Source organism: Microchirus variegatus, assembly GCF_963457635.1.
Source record: "Microchirus variegatus genome assembly, chromosome: 8".
NCBI classification, from domain to species: Eukaryota; Metazoa; Chordata; class Actinopteri; order Pleuronectiformes; family Soleidae; genus Microchirus; species Microchirus variegatus.
Window position 1 is genome coordinate 31,767,315 of NC_139809.1, and position 24,000 is coordinate 31,791,314.

A 24,000-nucleotide genomic window follows, 5' to 3' on the forward strand; every position below is an offset into this window, starting at 1 on the left:
TAAATTTTTTTTTAAATAAAAAACAGACCCGAAAAAAATGTCGTAAAAACAGAGCAGAATTTTTTTTCCGTTAAAACAGACCTAGAAAAAATGTCGTAAAAACAGACCTAGACAAAATGTCGTAAAAACAGACCTGAAATAAAATGTCGTAAAAACAGACCTAGAAAAAAATGTCGTAAAAACAGACCTGAAAAAAAATGTCGTAAAAACAGACCTAGAAAAAAAAGTCATAAAAACAGACCTAGAAAAAAAAGTCATAAAAACAGACCTAGAAAAAAAAGTCATAAAAACAGACCTAGACAAAATGTCGTAAAAACAGACCTGAAAAAAAATGTCGTAAAAACAGACCTAGAAAAAAATGTCGTAAAAACAGACCTGAAAAAAAATGTCGTAAAAACAGACCTAGAAAAAAATGTCGTAAAAACAGACCTAGAAAAAAATGTCGTAAAAACAGACCTGAAAAAAAATGTCGTAAAAACAGACCTAGAAAAAAATGTCGTAAAAACAGACCTGAAAAAAAATGTCGTAAAAACAGACCTAGAAAAAAATGTCGTAAAAACAGACCTGAAAAAAAATGTCGTAAAAACAGACCTAGAAAAAAAAGTCGTAAAAACAGACCTAGAAAAAAAGTCGTAAAAACAGACGTGAGAAATGTTTTTTGTAAAAATGCTTTGCACTTCCAGGCCACCGTACATAATTACGAGTTTACATTATGAACTTTTTATGCATCATTTCATTGTCAATGGTTTTTTCTCTCAGATGAAGTTTTTCTAATTTTTCTTTCATGTTTTGTTTTTTTATCTCAACATTAAAAACTTTTGTTATTTTAATGAAGAAACGTGAAGAGTTTTAAAACATAATCACTCCTGAACGCCTCGTGTTGACCTTTAACCTTTTGGATAATCCCCCCCCCCCCCCCTCTGCTCTGAACACAACGCTCTGATTGTTCCGAGAATTATCAGATTTAACAAAAACACGAAAAAAAAACCGTTTAAAATATGAAACAAGATCTGATTTCTTTAAATTCTTTTTACATTAAATAAAAAAACTAAAAAGTGTTTTTGATCAAATCCAGACACTAAAAATCTAAATATATACTCCTGAACCTCTCTCTCTCTCTCTCTCTCTCTGATGACATCATTTCCAGGAAGTGGTAGGAGCTTGGAGTGCATGGTGTGTGTGTGTGTGTGTGTGTGTGTGTGTGTGTGTGTGTGAGTCAGGTGTGTGTGTGTGAGTCAGGTGTGTGTGTTCTTGTACTTGTGGCATACTGAGGACCAGTGAGGGTTTTTAACCAACAAAGTGAGGACATTTTTACGGAGTGAGGTCATTTTGTCCGGTCCTCACTTTGTTTTCAATGAAATCACTTCCTTAGGTTGCTATAACATGCTATACTCAATTTGTCAAAAAAAAAAAACAATTCTAATTTTGGACGACATAGTATAGTATGACGTTTTTGTCAAATTTTGGGCCCAAAAATTTTGGTCAAATTTTAAAAAAAATTTTGGTCGACATAGTATAGTATAACGTTTTTGTCAAATTTTGGACCAACAATTTTTGGTCAAATTTTTTTTTTTTTTTTGGTCGACATAGTATAGTATGACGTTTTTGTCAAGTTTTGGACCAAACAATTTTGGTCAAATTTGTTTTAATTTTTGGTCGACATAGTATAGTATGACGTTTTTGTCACATTTTTGACCAAAAATGCTCTGCTCTGGGGCTCCACCTGCAGACATTTTATGATACTGCAACCAGTAGTTCTTTGTAGATGTCGTTCATGAAGTAGATATTTGTAATTGTGTTGATTTATAAAGTGGAAATGCTGGTCCTCAGTATGCTGCAAGTACAAGAATGTGTGTGTGTGTGTGTGTGTATGTAGGTGTGTGTGTGTGTGTGTGTGTGTGTGTGTGTGTGAGTCAGGTGTGTGTGTGTGTGTGTGTGTGTGTATGTAGGTGTGTGTGTGTGTGTGTGTGTGTGTGTGTGACGTCCTCTTCCAGATTTTAATAAAGAAACAAACCAAAAAATGTCGTCTCAAAACCATTTTGTTTGATGACACCAGCAGGGGGAGACATTGAGCATTTTCCAGTACAGACTCAAGCTGAACTAAAGGGACAGTTCAGACAGACTTTAACAACCACCCACTCACTCTCCCACACCAAAGTCCACAGAGAAAACGCAGCTCACAGGGACACAGGAGCTGCTGGTCCTCTGCTGCCTCGTGTGGTCACTTTGTGTCGCTGAGTTAAGTCTAAAGTAAATATTTTAAAAGCCGAATTCACTAAAATCAGAGTGAGAGTGAGAGTGAGTGACTTTGGTGTGGGAGAGTGAGTGACTTTGGTGTGGGAGAGTGAGCGACTTTGGTGTGAGAAAGTGAGTGACTGGTGTGGTAGAGTGAGTGACTTTGGTGTGAGAGAGTGAGTGACTTTGGTGTGAGAGAGTGAGGGACTTTGGTGTGTGAGAGTGAGTGACTTTGGTGTGAGAGAGTGAGTGTCTTTGGTGTGGGGGAGTGAGTGACTTTGGTGTGGGAGAGTGAGTGACTTTGGTGTGGGAGAGTGAGTGACTTTGGTGTGGGAAAGTGAGTGACTTTGGTGTGAGAGAGTGAGTGACTTTGGTGTGAGAGTGAGTGACTTTGGTGTGAGAGAGTGAGTGACTTTGGTGTGAGAGAGTGAGTGACTTTGGTGTGAGAGTGAGTGACTGGTGTGGGAGAGTGAGTGACTTTGGTGTGAGAGAGTGAGTGACTTTGGTGTGTGAGAGTGAGTGACTTTGGTGTGAGAGAGTGAGTGACTTTGGTGTGAGAGTGAGTGACTGGTGTGGGAGAGTGAGTGACTTTGGTGTGTGAGAGTGAGTGACTTTGGTGTGTGAGAGTGAGTGACTTTGGTGTGTGAGAGTGAGTGACTTTGGTGTGTGAGAGTGAGTGACTTTGGTGTGGGAGAGTGAGTGACTTTGGTGTGTGAGAGTGAGTGACTTTGGTGTGGGAGAGTGAGTGGTTTACAAAAGTCTGTCTAACAGTGAAGATAAAACACGTTCTTAAAGATATCATCGACTTAGAAGAACAACCAATAGGAGGCTCTCTCTCTCTCTCTCTCTCTCTCTGAACTGCTCTGTGATTGGTCAGCTGATCAAAAGAAGGATCAATGACGAACAAACACAGTCAGAATAACAGAGTTACGTACTGCAGCTTTAAAGTAGCCCTGTCTCTCTGCAGGCGGCCATTTTGTTTTCACTGAGAGTGAGCGTCTGTGTCTCAGACTGGTTCTCACCAGCAGGGGGCGCTCACAGCACAGTCAGTGTGTGTGTGTGTGTGTGTCCTCACACACACACACACACACACACACTGACTTATAATAAAAAAAAACAACAAAAAAAAACATTGTCTTTGAAACAATGTCATCGATCAGTGAAACAGGAGCCACACACACACACACACACACACACACACACACACACACACACACACACACACACACACACACACACACACACACACACACACAGTGCTGTCTCATTCTGAAGACAGGATCCTCCCAGTACACACACACACACATTTACCGAGCTTGATGCTGTCTCATCCTAAACACACCCATGCTCTCGGCCTCTGTCTCTCTCTCTGTGTCACACACACACACACACACGCGCACACGCACACGCACACACACGCACACACACACACACACACACCTGGGTACCAGCAGGTGGCAGCGGGGGGAACAGATCCAGAGTGGTGGGTCTCTTCGGTCGATGTTTGTCCATGACAGCTCAGGTTGGTGATTCCTCCTCAGACACCAGCACCTTCCTCTTCCTCTTCCTCTCCTCCTCCTCCTCTTCTTCACCTCCTCCTCCTCTTCTTTTCTCCGGCAGATGCAGCTTCTCCTCAGCTCGGCTCAGGCCTCTCCCCGCCCTCCTCCTCCTCCTCCTCTACCTCCCTCTCTTCATCCCTTCTTCTCCTTCCGCCTGGTCTGCACAGACACGCCCCCCACTGATGCCTCCTGAGCTGCTGATTGGTCGGCTGCGGTGTCACATCATCCTCATCATCCTCATCATCACCATGATTCTGGAAGAGCAGAGAGGAGAGAGAGGGGGGGGGGGGGGTCATGGCCAGCCAATCAGAACAAGGCATGACATCATCAGCTTCTGTGCTACTGGCATTTCCTGTCACTTGAGGCTCATAAACAGTGTGTGTGTGTGTGTGATTATGAGATACTGTCATTATTATGAGATACTAAGATATGAGACATTATGTCATAATTATTAGATACTAAGTCGTTATTATGAGATACTAAGTCGTTATTATGAGATACTAAGATATAAGACATAATGTCATAATTATGAGATATTAAGTCGTTATTATGAGATACTAAGATATGAGACATTGTCATAATTATGAGATACTGAGTCGTTATGAGATACTAAGTCATTTTTATGAGATACTAAGATATGAGACATGTCATAATTATGAGATACTACGATGTCATAATTATGAGATACTAAGTCGTTATTATGAGATACTAAGATATGAGACATGTCATAATTATGAAATACTGAGTCGTTATGAGATACTAAGTCATTTTTATGAGATACTAAGATATGAGACATGTCATAATTATGAGATACTGAGTCGTTATGAGATACTAAGTCATTTTTATGAGATACTAAGATATGAGACATGTCATAATTATGAGATACTACGATGTCATAATTATGAGATACTAAGTCGTTATTATGAGATACTAAGATATGAGACATGTCATAATTATGAAATACTAAGTCGTTATTATGAGATACTAAGTCGTTATTATGAGATACTAAGATATGAGACATGTCATAATTATGAGAAACTAAGTCATTTTCATGAGATACTAAGATATGAGACATGTCATAATTATGAGATACTAAGATATGTCATAATTATGAGATACTAAGTCATTATTATGAGATACTAAGATATGAGACATGTCATAATTATGAAATACTAAGTCGTTATTGAGATACTAAGTCGTTATTATGAGATACTAAGATATGAGACATGTCATAATTATGAGAAACTAAGTCGTTATTATGAGATACTAAGATGAGACATGTCATAATTATGAAATACTAAGTCATTATTATGAAATACTAAGTAGTTATGAGATACTAAGTCGTTATGACATACTAAGATATGAGACATGTCATAATTATGAAATACTAAGTCATTATTATGAGATACTAAGATATGAGACATGTCATAATTATGAGATACTAAGTCGTTATTATGAGATACTAAGATATGAGACATGTCATGAGATACTAAGTCGTTATTATGAGATACTAAGATATGAGACATGTCATAATTATGAAATACTAAGTCATTATTATGAGATACTCAGTCACTATTATGAGATACTAAGATATGAGACATGTCATAATTATGAGATACTAAGACATTATTATGAGATACAAAGATATACTTGAGATACTAAGTCATTATGAAATACTAAGTCATTAAGAGTTTTATACACCATTTGTTACTAATAAATAAATATATTTTTTCAACGTTAATGTCTGTATTTTTTCGACGTAAGCGTTTGTATCATTTTTCGACATCGTCAGTATTTTGCGACATTAGTGTCTGCGTCATTCTTCGACGTTAGCGTCCGTACAATTTTTATTTCGCCGTTTGCGCCTGCGTCGTTTTTCAACGTTTGGGTCTGTGTATTTTTTTTTACGTTAGCGTCCCGTCATTTTAGACGTTAACGTCCGTATCGTTTTCTGGAGTTAGCGTCTGTGTCATTTTTTCGACTTTAGCGTCCTTGTCATTTTAGATGTTAACGTCCGTGACGTTAGCGACCGTGTCGTTTTCCGACGTTAGCGTCCGTGTAATTTTCCGAAGTTAGTGTCCGTGTAATTTTAGATGTTAACATCCGTGTCGTTTTCCGACATTAGCGTACGTGTCATTTTCCGACGTAAATTAGTAGTTTTTTAAAATCTTCCTCCCTTCACAGTAACAACAGAACCATATACAGACAAACAACATCATCATCACAGTAAAACCCATTTATTACTTTATAGAAACTGTTTTGACAAAGTTCATTCTGGCTGAACTTTATGTGGCAAACTTCTTCTGCCGCACAGGTGCGGGCAGCTGAGACATGATGTCCAGCAGGGGGCGCTCCACCACAACCAGAGAATGGTCCTCCATTAAGGTGACACACAGGAGGTGCTGTGGGAGGAGTCCAGATGTCAATCATCACATATATCGTAACATGTCGCAGAGACTCAGGAATAATATAACCCAACAACAGCAGCACAGACAAAATATTTGCATTAAAACATTTTTTTTTTTTGCAGACTGCAAATCATGTTTATGTTTTGAAATCATGTTTTGGCGTCATGTGGCGCCACCTACCGCCGTCTACCAATCATTGCAGTCGGTAGAGTCTCAGCTGCCGAGCAACCGCGGGTTGAATTTGAATGTAGTAACCGTTTTTGGCCACATTCTTACATATGGCGCCTCTAAACTTCTTAGGTTTTTCCAACAGAAAACTGAAGTTTGTAAACCACTCACTCTCCCACACCAAAGCCCATAGAGAAAACCAGTGATTTATAGCTCACAGGGGACACCGGAGCTGCTGGTCCTCTGCTGCCTCGTGTGGTCACTTTGTGTCATTTTTCGACATCAACGTCTGTATTTTGCGACATTAGTGTCTGCGTCATTCTTCGACGTTAGCGTCTACGCCATTTTCTGACGTCAATGCCCGTTTCATTTTTCGACGTTAGCGTATATGCGTAATTTTTCGCCATTAGCACCTGCGTTGTTTTCAACGCTAGCGTCTGAGTCATTTTAGATGTTAACGTCCGCGACGTTTTCAGACGTTAGCGTCTGTGACATTTTTCCGACTTTAGCGTCTGTAAACCAGTCACTCTCCCACACCAAAGCCAATAGAGAAAACCAGTGATTTTAGCTCGCAGGGGATACCGGAGCTGATGGTCCTCTGCTGCCTCGTGTGGTCACTTTGTGTCACTGATGTACATTGTAATGAAGGAATTTTAAAAGCCGAATTGAGAAGCCTCCTGTGAACTCCGGTGTTGCTGTGACGTTAAAATCACTGGTTTCCTCTATGGACTTTGGTGCGGGGGCGTGAGTGGTTTATAAAAGTCTGCCTCACAGTGAAGATAAAGACGTCGTTAGACTCAAGTCTTTTGTCGAGCGCCTTGTTTTGGCTTCAGTACCTGGAAGTTCTTGCAGATCTTGAAAGCGTGACTGTGGCTCCGCCTCTCAGACTCAGGGAGGCTCCTCAGCATCATCTGGTTGTAGAACATGGTCTTTGCTTCAGGAAGTGGCTGCAGACACACACACACACACACACAGTTAGCTTTGTTGCGTGAACACACGATCGTCGCTCACGAGCGTCGACGTACCAGACTCTGGTCTATGATGCAGAACATGAAGGCGTCGTGCAGAATGATGTGAGACGGGTGTCTGGGGTCAAAGGTCACGTGGGTGACCGGCGTGTCTCTCTCCGTCCACAGAGGGTGAAGTCCTCGTCTCTGCAGAGTCCGACTCCAGTCTGTGTACGAGTGATTCTGGACACTGAACTCAAACACCTGCACACACACACACACACAGAAGAAAGAGTCATTTCAATTCATTGACAACTTTCATTCATTGACAAAAAGGTTATGAGTGACTATGAAGTCATTAACTTTACATTAACTCCATTTAAGAAGCTGAAAAATGACAGAAACGTGAAAATATTTACATTTAAGAAGCTGAAAAATGACAGAAACGTGAAAATATTCACATTTAAGAAGCTGTAAAATGACAGAAACGTGAAAATATTCACATTTAAGAAGCTGAAAAATGACAGAAACGTGAAAATATTCACATTTAAGAAGCTGAAAAATGACAGAAACGTGAAAATATTCACATTTAAGAAGCTGAAAAATGACAGAAACGTGAAAATATTCACATTTAAGAAGCTGAAAAATGACAGAAACGTGAAAATATTCACATTTAAGAAGCTGAAAAATGACAGAAACGTGAAAATATTCACATTTAAGAAGCTGAAAAATGACAGAAACGTGAAAATATTCACATTTAAGAAGCTGAAAAATGACAGAAACATGAAAATATTCACATTTAAGAAGCTGAAAAATGACAGAAACGTGAAAATATTCACATTTAAGAAGCTGAAAAATGACAGAAACGTGAAAATATTCACATTTAAGAAGCTGAAAAATGACTGAAACATGAAAATAGTCACATTTAAGAAGCTGAAAAATGACAGAAACGTGAAAATATTCACATTTAAGAAGCTGAAAAATGACAGAAATGTGAAAATATTCACATTTAAGAAGCTGAAAAATGACAGAAACGTGAAAATATTCACATTTAAGAGGCTGAAGGATGATTTACCTGCTGGTCAGCGTGCACCATGACCAGGTTGTTGGTCACTGGGTGAAGGCCGATGGCTGTAGGACACGAGCTGTACACTGGAACTGTACAGTGAAGCTACACACAAACAGTAATTAAAGGGTTAGTTCAGCAAATGCTCCTTTTTAAAATCAGCACTGATGAGTCAAAGACTCTGTTCATGTTTGTGCATAATGATGATGATGATGATGATGATGATGACAGACCTTCATCTTGTCGAGGTTGTAGACGTGAACCTCACAGTCTGTGTTTGCTGTGGCGAGCCACTTCCTGTCCTCACTCACACACAACAGGTGAACTGGCTGTGTGGAGCCTGGACACACACACACACACACACACACAATAAGTCAACAACATCTACGTCACATGTCTTTATCTTCACTGTTAGACGAACAACATTAAACTGAAGTTTGTAAACCAGTCACTCTCCCACACCAAAGTCAGTCACTCTCCCACACCAAAGTCAGTCACTCTCTCACACCAAAGTCACTCACTCTCCCACACCAAAGTCACTTATTCTCCAACACCAAAGTCACTCACTCTCCCACACCAAAGTCACTCACTCTCCCACACCAAAGTCAGTCACTCTCCCACACCAAAGTCAGTCACTCTCCCACACCAAAGTCACTCACTCTCCCACACCAAAGTCAGTCACTCTCCCACACCAAAGTCAGTCACTCTCTCACACCAAAGTCACTCACTCTCCCACACCAAAGTCACTTATTCTCCAACACCAAAGTCACTCACTCTCCCACACCAAAGTCACTCACTCTCCCACACCAAAGTCACTTACTCTCCCACACCAAAGTCACTCACTCTCCCACACCAAAGTCACTCACTCTCCCACACCAAAGTCATTCACTCTTCCACACCAAAGTCATTCACTCTCCCACACCAAAGTCACTCACTCTCCCACACCAAAGTCACTCACTCTTTCACACCAAAGTCACTCACTCTCCCACACCAAAGTCACTCACTCTCCCACACCAAAGTCTCCATCACCAACTTACAATGACTGATTTCAGTGAATTCAGCTTTTAAAATATTTACTTTAGACTTAACTCAGTGACACAAAGTGACCACACGAGGCAGCAGAGGACCAGCAGCTCCTGTGTCCCTGTGAGCTAAAATCACTGGTTTTCTCTGTGGACTTTGGTGTGGGAGAGTGAACACGTTCTTATCATAGAGCAGTGAGCAGGAGGAGTCAGACTCACCTGACTTGGGTTTGAGCGTGTGCAGGTGTTTACAGTCAGACTGACTGACTGAAACCACGACGACAGAAGATCTGCTGCTCGACACAAAGAGTTTGGACGAGTCGGAGGAGAAGCAGAGCTGCTGGCCAGAGCAAAGGATTCTGGGTAGTTTGGACACCTGGGGGAGGGGTTAGTGAAATGAGTTTTGAAGTGACGGACGAGACGATCATGTGACGCAGAGAGAGAGAGAGAGGGGGAGAGAGAGAGAGAGAGAGAGAGAGAGAGAGAGAGAGAGAGAGAGAGAGAGAGAGCAGCTGACCTTGGTGACGCTGACGTTGTTGTCGTGGTGATGGACTCTGTAAAGACGGACACTGGACACGGTGGAATACGCCATCCAGCCTCCACACGGGGACAACGCACTGCAGCAGATATGATCGTCTCCCTGCAGGGGGCAGCACTCAGTCAAGCTCATCATTTTCACGTTTTATCGGAAACTATAATCCGATCATTTTAAAGTTCTATCGCAAATGATAATCCGATCATTTTCACATTTTACCGGAAACTTTAATCTGATCAGATTAACGTTTTATCGAAAACTTTAATCCGATCAGATTAACGTTTTATCGTAAACTTTAATCCGATGAGATTAACATTTTATCGTAAACTTTAATCCGATCATTTTAACGTTTTACCGGAAACTTCAACTCTGATTATTTTCACGTTTTATCGAAAACTTTAATCCGATCAGATTAACATTTTATCGTAAACTTTAATCCGATCATTTTAACGTTTTACCGGAAACTTAACTCCGATCATTTTCACGTTTTATCGAAAAACTTTAATCCGATCATTTTCACATTTTATCGGAAACTTTAATCCGATCATTTTAATGTTTTATCGGAAACTTTAATCCGATCATTTTCACGTTTTATCGGAAACTTAAATCCGATAATTTTAACGTTTTATCGGAAACTTTAATCCGATCATTTTCACGTTTTACCGGAAACTTTAATCTGATCATTTTAACGTTTTATCGGAAACTTTAATCCAATCATTTTAACGTTTTATCGAAAACTTCAATCCAATCATTTTAACATTTAATCAGAAACTTTAATCCGATCATTTTAAAGTTTTTTCGGAAACTTTAATTTGATAATTTTAACGTTTTATCGGAAACTTAAATCCGATCATTTTCACATTTTATCGGAAACTTAAATCCGATCATTTTAACGTTTTATCGGAAACTTTAATCCGATCAGATAAACGTTTTATCGAAAACTTCAATGCGATCATTTTAACGTTTTATCAGAAACTTTAATCCGATCATTTTAAAGTTTTTTCGGAAACTTTAATTTGATAATTTTAACGTTTTATCGGAAACTTTAATCCGATCAGATAAACGTTTTATCGGAAACTTTAATCCGATCATTTTAACGTTTTATCTAAGAGAGAGTGTGTGTGTGTGTGACAGGTAACATGTTATCAGTGGTACTTTTACTCGAGCAGAATATTTCAGAAGTCTTTCCTCCTGTGATCAATGACTAACGGATCAATAACTCAGGAAAAAGGCTGCAGTGACAGATTCTGGCCACTGAGGGGCAGCAGCAGCAGCAGAAGGAAGAACACCGACCTTTCTCTTCAGATGGATGAGTTTCTCTGGTTTCCTCTTCACGGGTAAACGGTCTCCTGGTTTACCTGTGAACACAGAGACGCCATGTTTTCACCATCACTGCCACAGCGTGTGTGTGTGTGTGTGTGTATGTGTGTGTGTGTGTGTGTGTGTGTGTGTGCGTCCTCACCGTGTCCGTCACTCTCTCCTAACCTCCACACCTCTAAATGTCCAGTGAAGTGGAAAAGCAACAGTCCAGTTTTCTTAGCACAGTGAACCAGACTCCTCTACAGAGAGAGAAAAAAAAAAAAACTTTATTTACATCACAATCAAATGACAAAACACTTGTGATCGTTATCTCACTCACACACACACACACACACACACACTGATCTCAGGGTTTGTTTGTTGTTGTTTTTAAATCGACTCACGTGAGGAAAAGTGATTTTACGCAGCGCAGACTCCTGAGTGTTCTTCTCCACTTTGTCCAGCAGAGGGCGCACCACCAGCTGCGTGTCCATACCTGACCACATCAGAACATCACTCCATCAAAACATGGCAAAAAACATCACACCACAAACGCATCGCAAACTTCAAACATCGCAAACATCAAACATCACACATCACAAACATCGTAAACATCAAACATCACAAACATCGTAAACATTGCATACATCAAACATCCCAAACATCACACAACACAAACATCGTAAACATCACAAACATCGTAAACATCACACATCCCAAACATCGCAAACATCAGACATCGCAAACATCACAAAAATCGCTAACATCAAACTTCGCAAACATCACAAACATCACAAACATCGCAAACATCTCAAACATCACACACATCTCAAACATCACATATCAAACATCGCAAACATGGTAAACATCACAAACATTGTAAACATCGTCATCATGTGACCAGTTCACATTAAAGACAAGCATTTGATTTAGTTTTCTTTTTATCTAATCAAACATTTTATTTTATCTAATAATTTAAACTTATTTTTTGCTGACATTCCCTTAAAATCTGCCGTTTTCAAACGTTGTACTGAACGACTCCTGATTGGCTCTCGTTTCTAAAAACACATGTTGATCCAACACTGACCTCCAGACACCACAGCAGCGTCCGTGTGGACCAGCGCCCTCACGTCGTGACTGTGGTTTTTGAACGTCCGAGTTCTGACCCACGTCTGGTCCTGCTGTCCCACGGTGGACGAGAGGAACTGGAACTGGACCACGGTTCCCTCCGACGTTCCGGCCACGAAGCTGCTCTCGTCCTGACAAACGGTCACAACATTTAACCGTCAGGACAAAAACACATCATCATCATCATCATCATCATCACCACCATCACCATCATCATCATCACTATCACCATCATCATCACCATCTTCATCATCATCACTATCACTATCACCATCATCATCATCACCATCACCACCATCATCATCAACATCACCACCATCATCATCATCACCACCAGCATCTTCACCATCATCACCATCTTCACCATCATCATCACTATCATCATCATCACTATCACCATCATCACCATCACTATCACCATCATCATCATCACCACCATCACCATCACCACCAGCATCTTCACCATCATCATCATCAACATCACCATCTTCACCATCATCATCACTATCACTATCACCATCATCATCATCACCATCACTATCATCACCACCATCACCATCATCATCAACACTATCACCATCATCATCATCACCACCATCACCATCACCACCAGCATCTTCACCATCATCATCATCACTATCACTATCACCATCATCATCATCACCATCACTATCATCACCACCATCACCATCACTATCACCATCATCATCACCATCACCATCATCATCATCATCACCATCACCACCACCATCATTATCATCACCATCATCATCATCACCATCATCACCATCATCACCACCATCATCATCATCATCATCACCTGTGAAACAGAAAGAACCAGGACGTCCCACTTAGTGACCAGGTGAGTTTTGACCAGCGTTCCCGTGAGTCCGTCCCACACCTGGACTTTCCCCGCAGAGTCGCCGCTGATGACGGTGTGGTCTGACAGGAAGACGAGGCTCCACACGACCACCTCGCCGCTCTTGGACGTCCCCAAGCCTCGTTCCACCAGCAGCCGGTTTGTGGAGCAACCTGAGGTCAAGAGCAGGAGACCAGTGAGGACGAGTGAGGACGAGTGAGGACACAACATGTCCAGTGATAGAGAATCTAGATCTGTGCTTAGTGACACATCGTCATGTTTCTGATCCGAGTAATGGGTACGTTATATGTGTGTGTATATATATATATATATATATATATATATGCTCACCTGTCTCAGCATCAAAGATTCTGATCATGTCCATCATTCCTGCAGCGATCAGTTTACCGGACGGATGCCAGGAGAGAGAGAGGACACGGCCTGGAAGAGCGCACGCACACACACACACACGAGTTTAAATACGCTCACACACATACACACACACACACAAACGCTGACGTACACGTGTATGCTCTCACTCTTTTGTCTGTCCAGGTTTCTCTGGAACTGGATCCTGTCCTCCAGGATTTCAAACATCTTCACTGTGCCGTCGTCACAACCAACCTGCAACGCACACACACACACACACACACACACACACACACACACACACACACACACACACACACACACACACACACACACACACACACACACACACACACACACACACACACACACACACACACACACACACACACACACACACACACACACACACACACACACAGTCAACAACCTGCAGAAGCTGATGTCACTTTGTGGATGCACGAGCATGCGCGTCACGACTGACCGCGAGCACAGTTCCCTGGCCGTTGCCGCTGATGGTCCACACTGGTCCTCCATAGGCCTCCACTGTGTACCTGGGCCTCAGGTTCTCCAGGTCGTACTCCGTGATCTCGCCACTCAAACCGGCGCCGAAGAGACGCTGGTCCACCCAACACAGAGCCTCCACCGTCCTGCCGTCCCGTCCCGGTATCACCTGAGCGACGGCAAACAAATCCATCCATTAAACCAACAACGATATGACTGTGTGTAAAGTTGTTTCTCCTGCAAGTCGAAACAGTCCAAATAGACATTTGTGCAAAACCCCATTGACAGATGCAGCAATTTAATGTTTCCTTCCTTTTCCAAAGCAGTGCGAGGACACACACGCAGAACATTAACGTTCATACGTCACAACAGACGCGACTCTTTAATTCGCACATATATAAAAACACATTGACGTTGTTTCGTTTAAGTTCGGAATGTCTGCTGTCAAACCAGAGCCGTGAGGAAGACATTAGTGCAGAACCCCATTGACAAATGCAGCAAGCAAGATTCATACATGATTGAATCAAGTACCTCCTGGACTAATATCAAGTACTTTTACCGTGTACTTTTTGAGTAATCCTCAGTCAAAATACCTAACAGAGGACAAGATGAAGTCGATTTTGCCCAAATTTGACATGGAATAAAATGCTTATTTCCCATAAGTAGTCCAAGATTCATACACCACTGAACTCAGTACTTCCTAGACTACCTGCATGAATAATATCAAGTACTTTTACTGTGTAATTTTTGAGTAATCCTCTGTCAAAATACCTAACAGAGGACAAGATTAAGTCGATTTTGCCCAAATTTGACATGGAATAAAATGCTTATTTCCCATAAGTAGTCCAAAACTCATACACTATTGAACTAAGTACTTCCTAGACTACCTGCATGAATAATATCAAGTACTTTTACTGTGTAATTTTTGAGTAATCCTCTGTCAAAATACCCAACAGAGTACACGATTAAGTCGATTTTGCCCAACTTTGACATGGAATAAAATGCTTATTTCCCATAAGTAGTCCAACACTCATCCACTATTGAACTAAGTACTTCCTAGACTACCTGCATGAATAATATCAAGTACTTTTACCGTGTACTTTTTGTGTAATCCTCTGTCAAAATACCTAACAGAGGACAAGATGAAGTCTATTTCGCCCAACTACTTTAACATGGAATAAAATGCTTATTTCCCATAAGTAGTCCAAGATTCATGATCTAATGAACTCAGTACTTCCTAGATTACCTGCATGAATAATATCAAGTACTTTTACTGTGTACTTTTTGAGTAATCCTCTGTCAAAATACCTAACAGAGGACAAGATGAAGTCTATTTCGCCCAACTTTAACATGGAATAAAATGCTTATTTCCCATAAGTAGTCCTAGATTCACACACCACTGAACTCAGTACTTCCTAGATTACCTGCATGAATAATATCAAGTACTTTTACTGTGTACTTTTTAAATAATCCTCTGTCAAAATACCTAACAGAGGACAAGATTAAGTCGATTTTGCCCAAATTTGACATGGAATAAAATGCTTATTTCCCATAAGTAGTCCAAAACTCATACACTATTAAACTCAGTACTTCCTAGATTACCTGCATGAATAATATCAAGTACTTTTACTGTGTACTTTTTGAGTAATCCTCTGTCAAAATACCTAACAGAGGACAAGATGAAGTCTATTTCGCCCAACTTTAACATGGAATAAAATGCTTATTTCCCATAAGTAGACCAAGATTCATACACCACTGAACTCAGTACTTCCTAGACTACCTGCATGAATAATATCAAGTACTTTTACTGTGTCCTTTTGAGTAATACTCTGTCAAAATACCTAACAGAGTACACGATTAAGTTGATTTCACCCAACTTGGACATGGAATAAAATGCTTATTTCCCATAAGTAGTCCAAAACTCATACACTATTAAACTCAGTACTTCCTAGATTACCTGCATGAATAATATCAAGTACTTTTACTGTGTACTTTTTGAGTAATCCTCTGTCAAAATACCTAACAGAGGACAAGATGAAGTCTATTTCGCCCAACTTTAACATGGAATAAAATGCTTATTTCCCATAAGTAGACCAAGATTCATACACCACTGAACTCAGTACTTCCTAGACTACCTGCATGAATAATATCAAGTACTTTTACTGTGTCCTTTTGAGTAATACTCTGTCAAAATACCTAACAGAGTACACGATTAAGTTGATTTCACCCAACTTGGACATGGAATAAAATGCTTATTTCCCATAAGTAGTCCAACACTCATACACTCTTGAACACAATACTTCCTAGATTACCTGCATGAATAATATCAAGTACTTTTACTGAGTACTTTTTAAATAATCCTCTGTCAAAATACCTAACAGAGGACAAGATTAATCGTGTACTCGTGTTAGGTATTTTGACAGAGGATTACTCAAAAAGTACACAGTAAAAGTACTTGATATTATTCATGTAGGTAGTCCAGGAGGTACTTGATTCAATCATGTATGAATCTTGGACTACTTATGGGGAATAAGCTTTTTATTCCATGACAAAGACAAAGAAAAAACGTCCATAACGCTGGGGTGTTGTTCTTCGGAACCACGTGAACCAGCTTGAACTCACCTTCTCTTGGAAGTAGTTGTCTGCGAAGTGAAAGACCTCCACGGTTCCGTCGGCCCGGGCCAGAGCCAGCCGCTCGGTCCGGCTGTTGAACGCCATGGTTCTGATCGCGCTGGGCATGAACTCGAAGAACCGGACCCGGTGAACCTTGAACTCCCCCATGTTTGTCCCTGTACACACACACACACATGAACCGGACTGGACTCGCGAAACCATCCACAAAAACGCTCCGTTCAGCTGAAACGTTTCAACACTGAAATAATAATAATAACAACAACAACAACAATAATAACAATAATAACAATAATAATAAAAACATGACTCACCTGTCGTTTCTCACGGACGACGCGCGTGGTTTAATCCACGAGCAGTGAAAACAGCGCACGAGCCACGTTGGTGACTTCTGACCCGGAAGTACTTCTTCTTTGGCCTGTAATGACAGCTTGTTGGTGATTTACCGCCACCTAGTGGTGGTGTATGGCGAGCCAGCTCCATAAATCAGTCAATCCATAAACAAATAAAATAATAATAATAATAATAAAAACAGAACTAAATAAATACAAGAGAAATATATAAATTAATAAATAAAAACAGAACTAAATATATATATACCCGTGAAATAAATAAATATGGCTATAAAAGAAAAAAATATATAATTATACTTTTCCGGAGACTTTTATTTCCGAAATTTATTTCAAAACAAAAGTATCCGGAAATAAAAAAAAATGAATGTGACGATACAAAATAATAGTCTCCTGAAATAAATAAAAGTGTCATTAGGAAATAAAAGTTCCCTGAAAAATAATACTTTTATTTATTTTTATTTTTTTATTTCAGGGCTATGTTTATTTATTTCTGTTTTTTTTTAAATTATTATTATATTATTTCATTTCGACTGAATATTATATAAATAATAAATAAAATAAAGAGTTAATAAATAAATAAATAGACCTAAATAAATATACCCCTGAAATAAATAATATGGCTATAAAGAAGAAAATAGAATGAGACTTTTATTTCCGAAGGCCACAATTATTTCCGGAAATAACTTTGGCGATTCAAAATAAAAGTCTCCGGAAATAAATAAATGTGACGTAACAAAATAAAAGTCTCCTGAAAAAAAAAAAATGTGTCATTAGGAAATGACAAATGAAAAGTTCCCTGAGAAGAATCATTTTATTAATTAATTTAATTTTTTTCAGGGGTATGTTTATTTATTTATGTTTTTTTAATTTTTTTTTTTTATTTCATTTTGACTGAGATGGCTCTCCATAACTGTGGATGCTGGTAAATGACATAATAATAAATTAAATAAAGAGTAAATAAGTAATAAAAAATTATTTAATGAATTCATAAAATCGCATTGATAATAAATGTATCAAATGTATTTATTTATCATTTTATTGATTCGTGCATGTATTTACTGAAAATATTCAAACGTCTGCAGTAAAAGCATGAGCTTTATTCATGTGTGAGCTCAATTTGGACATTTTATGTCTGTGAGTATTATTTTATATATCATTTTTTATTCTCTGTGCAGGAATTAAAACTATTATTATTATTATTATCATTAACTATTATTTTGTCAGCGACAGGAAACCCGAAGCCGGATGCGGAAATACGTCACCGCAGTGACGCAGCTGGCGGGAAACGTCAGGAAGTTCGGTCTTTTGTTGTTGTTTTGCTTTTTCTCTTCTTCGTGTTTGTGACAGAAGAATCCCGCGGTCATTACCGTAAACCGTGTCGCGCTGTCGTAACTCCGCCACAGGACGATGGTTCAGGTCGTGATCAGGTAAGAAACGATTTAAAGGGAAGAAAAGCGAACATTTATATTATTATTATCGTCAGTTTATGGCACTGTTTGGAAAAGTCACGACAAACATGTTCAAACTTAAAAGACAGAGTTATGTTCACTAACTAATGTTATGTTCACTAACACACACACAGACTCACACACTAACACACATAGACTCACACACTAACACACACAGACTCACACAGTTACACACACACACACTAACAGACTCACACACACACACTAACACACTCACACACTAACATACACACACACTAACAGACTAACAGACTCACACACTAACACACTAACAGACTCACACACAGACAGACTCACACACACACACACTAACACAGACTCACACACACACACTAACAAACTCACACACTAACCCACAGACAGACTCACGCACTAACCCACAGACAGACTCACACACACACACTAACCCACAGACAGACTCACACACTAACACACTAACACACTCACACACTAACACACACACACTAACATACACACACACTAACAGACTCACACACTAACACACAGACAGACTCACACACTAACACACACACTAACCCACAGACAGACTCACACACACACACTAACCCACAGACACACTCACACACTAACACACTCACACACTACACACACACACTAACATACACACACACTAACAGACTCACACACTAACACACATACACACTAACAGACTCACACACACACTGACACACAGACAGACTCACACACACACACTAACACAGACTCACACACTAACACAGACTCACACCACTAACACACAGACAGACTCACACACAGACAGACACACTAACATAGACTATCACACACACTCACACACACACACTGACACACAGACAGACTCACACACACACACTAACACAGACTCACACACACACTAACAAACTCACACACTAACCCACAGACAGACTCACACACACACACTAACCCACAGACAGACTCACACACTAACACACACACTAACACACTCATACACTAACACACACTTACACAGACTCACACACTAACACAGACTCACACACACTAACACACAGACAGACTCACACACAGACAGACACACTAACATAGACTATCACACACACTCACACACACACAAAGACACACAGACTCACACACGCATGCACATAGACCACTGACACAGACACACACAATCACACAGACACACTCACTCCAAACAGACACACACACACACTCAAACAGGTACACACAGACACACACACAAATAGTGTGAAGGTGTCATATAAATAACGTGTGTGTGTGTGTGTGTGTGTGTGTGTTCCTGCAGGGCCAGTGTGGACGGCTGCAGTACTCCTGAGTGGCTGTTGGTGGAGCTGCAGGGAGAAGTGATGTCACGACACGACTCAGGTTTGGCCGGGAACGTGATGGGAGACCTGCTGTACACCAGAGAGGTGAAGAACAACGTATCTTTATCACAATTACAATAATAACATGCAAGTCCCACCAGGGGGCGGTGACAGACTGTGGGTCCGCTCTCCCTCCACTGACCTGCTCTTCCTCCTCCCTCCACCAGGGGGTGCCGGTGCTGATCGTAGGACATCACATTCTGTACGGGAAGCAGGTCAAACTGGAGAAACACTTCGCCGTCCTCACCAAGAGCAGCCGCCGCCACGGCGGGGGCGTCGCCGGAGAGGACGGGGGCGTCGCCAGAGAGGACATGGGCGTCGCCGGAGAGGACGGGGGCGTCGCCCAGGGAGGCCCCGCCTCCAAGTCTTACACCGTGACGGCGCTGGTCAAACGGAAGCTCATCTTTAAGACCCGCCCCAAACCCATCATCACCAACGTCCCGAAGAAGGTGTAGAGCTGACGGGGGTCAAAGGTCACGCGTGACTGACGGTGAACTGTTGACCTTTGACCTGAACTGACCCCAACAACAACAACAACAACAACACATTCACATTCACAGTTTCCACAATATAATAAACATGATGTGACGTGAAGGATGTTCCTGTTTGTCTTTAAACGACAGGAGCTGCTGGTCCTCTGCTGCCTCGTGTGGTCACTTTGTGTCACTGAGTTAAGTCTAAATTAAATATTTTAAAATCAGTCATTGTAAGTTAGTGATGGAGGCAGCAGTGGATCAACAACTCCTGTGAACTCCTGTGTGCTGTGATGTTAAAATCACTGGTTTACTCTATGGACTTTGGTGTGGGAGAGTGAGTGACTTTGGTGTGGGAGAGTGAATGACTTTGGTGTGGGAGAGTGAGTGACTTTGGTGTGGGAGATTGAGTGACTTTGGTGTGGGAGAGTGAGTGACTTTGGTGTGAGAGAGTGAGTGACTTGTTGTGGGAGAGTGAGTGACTTTGGTGTGTGAGTGACTTTGGTGTGAGAGAGTGAGTGACTTTGGTGCGTGAGAATGAGTGACTTTGGTGTGGGAGAGTGAGTGACTTTGGTGAGTGAGAGTGAGTGACTTTGGTGTGGAAGAGTGAGTGACTCTGGTGTGGGAGAGTGAGTGACTTTGGTGTGGGAGAGTGAGTGACTTTGGTGTGAGAGAGTGAGTGACTTTGGTGTGAGAGAGTGAGTGACTTTGGTGCGTGAGAATGAGTGACTTTGGTGCGGGAGAGTGAGTGACTTTGGTGTGAGAGAGTGAGTGACTTTGGTGTGAGAGAGTGAGTGACTTTTGTGTGAGAGAGTGAGTGACTTTGGTGTGGGAGAGTGAGTGACTTTGGTGTGGGAGAGTGAGTGACTTTGGTGAGTGAGAGTGAGTGACTTTGGTGTGTGAGAGTGAGTGACTTTGGTGTGGAAGAGTGAGTGACTTTGGTGTGGGAGAGTGAGTGACTTTGGTGGGGGAGAGTGAGTGACTTTGGTGTGAGAGAGTGAGTGACTTTGGTGTGAGAGAGTGAGTGACTTCAGTGGGGGAGAGTGAGTGACTTTGGTGGGGGAGAGTGAGTGACTTTGGTGTGGGAGAGTGAGTGGTTTACAAAATTTAGTTTACACAAGGAAAAGTGTATATATATATACACACATATATATATATACACACATATATACATGTATATATATGTATATATACATGTATATATATATATATATACATATAATTATATACATATACATATATAAATATACATATATATATACATATATATATATACATATATGTATATATACATATATATATATATGTATATATATACATATATATGTATATATATGTATATATATATATACATATATATGTATATATATATATGTATATATATATATACATATATATGTATATATATATATGTATATATATATATACATATATATGTATATATATACATATATATGTATATATATATATATGTATATATACGTATATATATATATGTATATATATATACATGTATATATATGTATGAATATATATATATACTCACAGTACAGACTGTGTGTTTGGCAGCGGGCGACGCCCATGTTGTTGAGGTGAAAACACCCAGAAGTAAAAAGTCACCATCTTTACTCATGAGTGAATGGAGTGATTCACTGAGTGACCACACACACACACACACACACACACATAGACTCACACACACACACAGACTTTTGGAAACACGTCATTCTTTAAAAACTAAAGCTTCCCGTCGTGAGTTAGTGAATGAAAACAGAGGACGTTTGTTTTTAGTGACAGTGAAGATGTTATTTAAATTATTCATGTTCATGAAAGACAGGGCTGTGTGTGTGTGTGTGTGTGTGTGTGTTTTAATGAGCCGGGAAAATTCCCATATCCTGTCACAGCCGGAGAGAAAAAAGCGGGAAAACCAGGAAGTCCTCACTCGACCTCCAGCACCGTGTTTCCATCACGTTACGATGCTACAATGCTACGATGCTAAGCTAAAGTCCTGGGTCAGGCTCGTGTCTCCACTGAGAAGGCCACGCCCACGTGAAGTCGTTCCGGTGTAACGACAACTAAGGACGACGTGGACACAACAAAAGACAACAATGGAGGACGTCCAGCAGCTCATGTGTCCACAGGGCCGTTCACCTGTGCTACAGTCAGGGGGACATGTCCTCACTTTGACTAAATGTCCTCACTTTGACTAAATGTCCTCACTTTGACTAAATGTCCTCACTTTGTCTAAACGTCCTCACTTTGACTAAATGTCCTCACTTTGACTCAACGTCCTCACTTTGACTAAACGTCCTCACTTTGACTAAACGTCCTCACTTTGACTAAACGTCCTCACTTTGTCTAAATGTCCTCACTTTGACTAAATGTCCTCACTTTGACTAAATGTCCTCACTTTGTCTAAACGTCCTCACTTTGACTAAATGTCCTCACTTTGACTAAACGTCCTCACTTTGACTAAATGTCCTCACTTTGACTAAATGTCCTCACTTTGACTAAACGTCCTCACTTTGTCTAAATGTCCTCACTTTGACTAAATGTCCTCACTTTGACTAAATGTCCTCACTTTGACTAAATGTCCTCACTTTGTCTAAATGTCCTCACTTTGACTAAACGTCCTCACTTTGTCTAAATGTCCTCACTTTGACTAAATGTCCTCACTTTGTCTAAATGTCCTCACTTTGACTAAACGTCCTCACTTTGTCTAAATGTCCTCACTTTGTCTAAATGTCCTCACTTTGACTAAACGTCCTCACTTTGTCTAAATGTCCTCACTTTGACTAAATGTCCTCACTTTGTCTAAATGTCCTCACTTTGACTAAATGTCCTCACTTTGACTAAATGTCCTCACTTTGTCTAAACATCCTCACTTTGACTAAATGTCCTCACTTTGTCTAAATGTCCTCACTTTGACTAAACGTCCTCACTTTGTCTAAATGTCCTCACTTTGACTAAATGTCCTCACTTTGTCTAAATGTCCTCACTTTGACTAAATGTCCTCACTTTGACTAAATGTCCTCACTTTGTCTAAATGTCCTCACTTTGACTAAATGTCCTCACTTTGACTAAATGTCCTCACTTTGACTAAACGTCCTCACTTTGTCTAAATGTCCTCACTTTGACTAAATGTCCTCACTTTGTCTAAATGTCCTCACTTTGACTAAACGTCCTCACTTTGTCTAAATGTCCTCACTTTGACTAAATGTCCTCACTTTGTCTAAATGTCCTCACTTTGACTAAACGTCCTCACTTTGTCTAAATGTCCTCACTTTGACTAAATGTCCTCACTTTGTCTAAATGTCCTCACTTTGACTAAATGTCCTCACTTTGACTAAATGTCCTCACTTTGTCTAAACATCCTCACTTTGTCTAAATGTCCTCACTTTGACTAAACGTCCTCACTTTGACTAAACGTCCTCACTTTGTCTAAATGTCCTCACTTTGACTAAATGTCCTCACTTTGACTAAATGTCCTCACTTTGTCTAAATGTCCTCACTTTGACTAAATGTCCTCACTTTGTCTAAATGTCCTCACTTTGTCTAAATGTCCTCACTTTGACTAAATGTCCTCACTTTGTCTAAATGTCCTCACTTTGACT

The 24,000-nt window shown here is 40.4% G+C and overlaps 3 protein-coding genes across 3 annotated transcripts in view; 1 reads left to right on the top strand and 2 right to left on the bottom strand.

Annotated features, from left to right (window-relative positions):
• LOC310931237 (C-Jun-amino-terminal kinase-interacting protein 1-like) overlaps positions 1-3,764 on the bottom strand; it is a gene marked incomplete at its 3' end in the record, with an annotated part of 26,541 nt that extends 22,777 nt beyond the window's left edge. Inside the window, exon 1 of the mRNA XM_083894347.1 lies at positions 3,676-3,764. Coding sequence (XP_083750473.1) covers positions 3,676-3,747 — 72 coding nt within the window. The 5' untranslated portion in view covers positions 3,748-3,764. The remainder of the gene's footprint in view (positions 1-3,675) is intronic.
• Positions 3,765-6,047: 2,283 nt separating this feature from the next.
• utp4 (UTP4 small subunit processome component) lies at positions 6,048-17,124 on the bottom strand. The gene is made up of 17 exons (XM_083893359.1): positions 17,045-17,124; positions 16,722-16,888; positions 14,080-14,268; positions 13,766-13,850; positions 13,578-13,667; positions 13,188-13,399; positions 12,327-12,498; positions 11,644-11,735; positions 11,403-11,499; positions 11,234-11,298; positions 9,923-10,045; positions 9,625-9,781; positions 8,617-8,723; positions 8,393-8,488; positions 7,396-7,581; positions 7,207-7,317; positions 6,048-6,196 (listed from the first exon to the last, which is right to left on the bottom strand). The coding sequence occupies exons 2-17, from the start codon at positions 16,878-16,880 to the stop codon at positions 6,080-6,082; spliced, it is 2,058 nt and encodes a 685-aa protein (XP_083749485.1). The 5' UTR covers positions 16,881-16,888; positions 17,045-17,124; the 3' UTR covers positions 6,048-6,079.
• A 1,246-nt stretch (positions 17,125-18,370) lies between these two features.
• Positions 18,371-20,474, top strand: chtf8 (CTF8, chromosome transmission fidelity factor 8 homolog). Its single transcript, XM_083893870.1, has 3 exons — positions 18,371-18,510; positions 19,835-19,958; positions 20,081-20,474. The coding sequence occupies exons 1-3, from the start codon at positions 18,491-18,493 to the stop codon at positions 20,366-20,368; spliced, it is 432 nt and encodes a 143-aa protein (XP_083749996.1). The 5' UTR covers positions 18,371-18,490; the 3' UTR covers positions 20,369-20,474.
• The last annotated feature ends 3,526 nt before the right edge of the window (positions 20,475-24,000 follow it).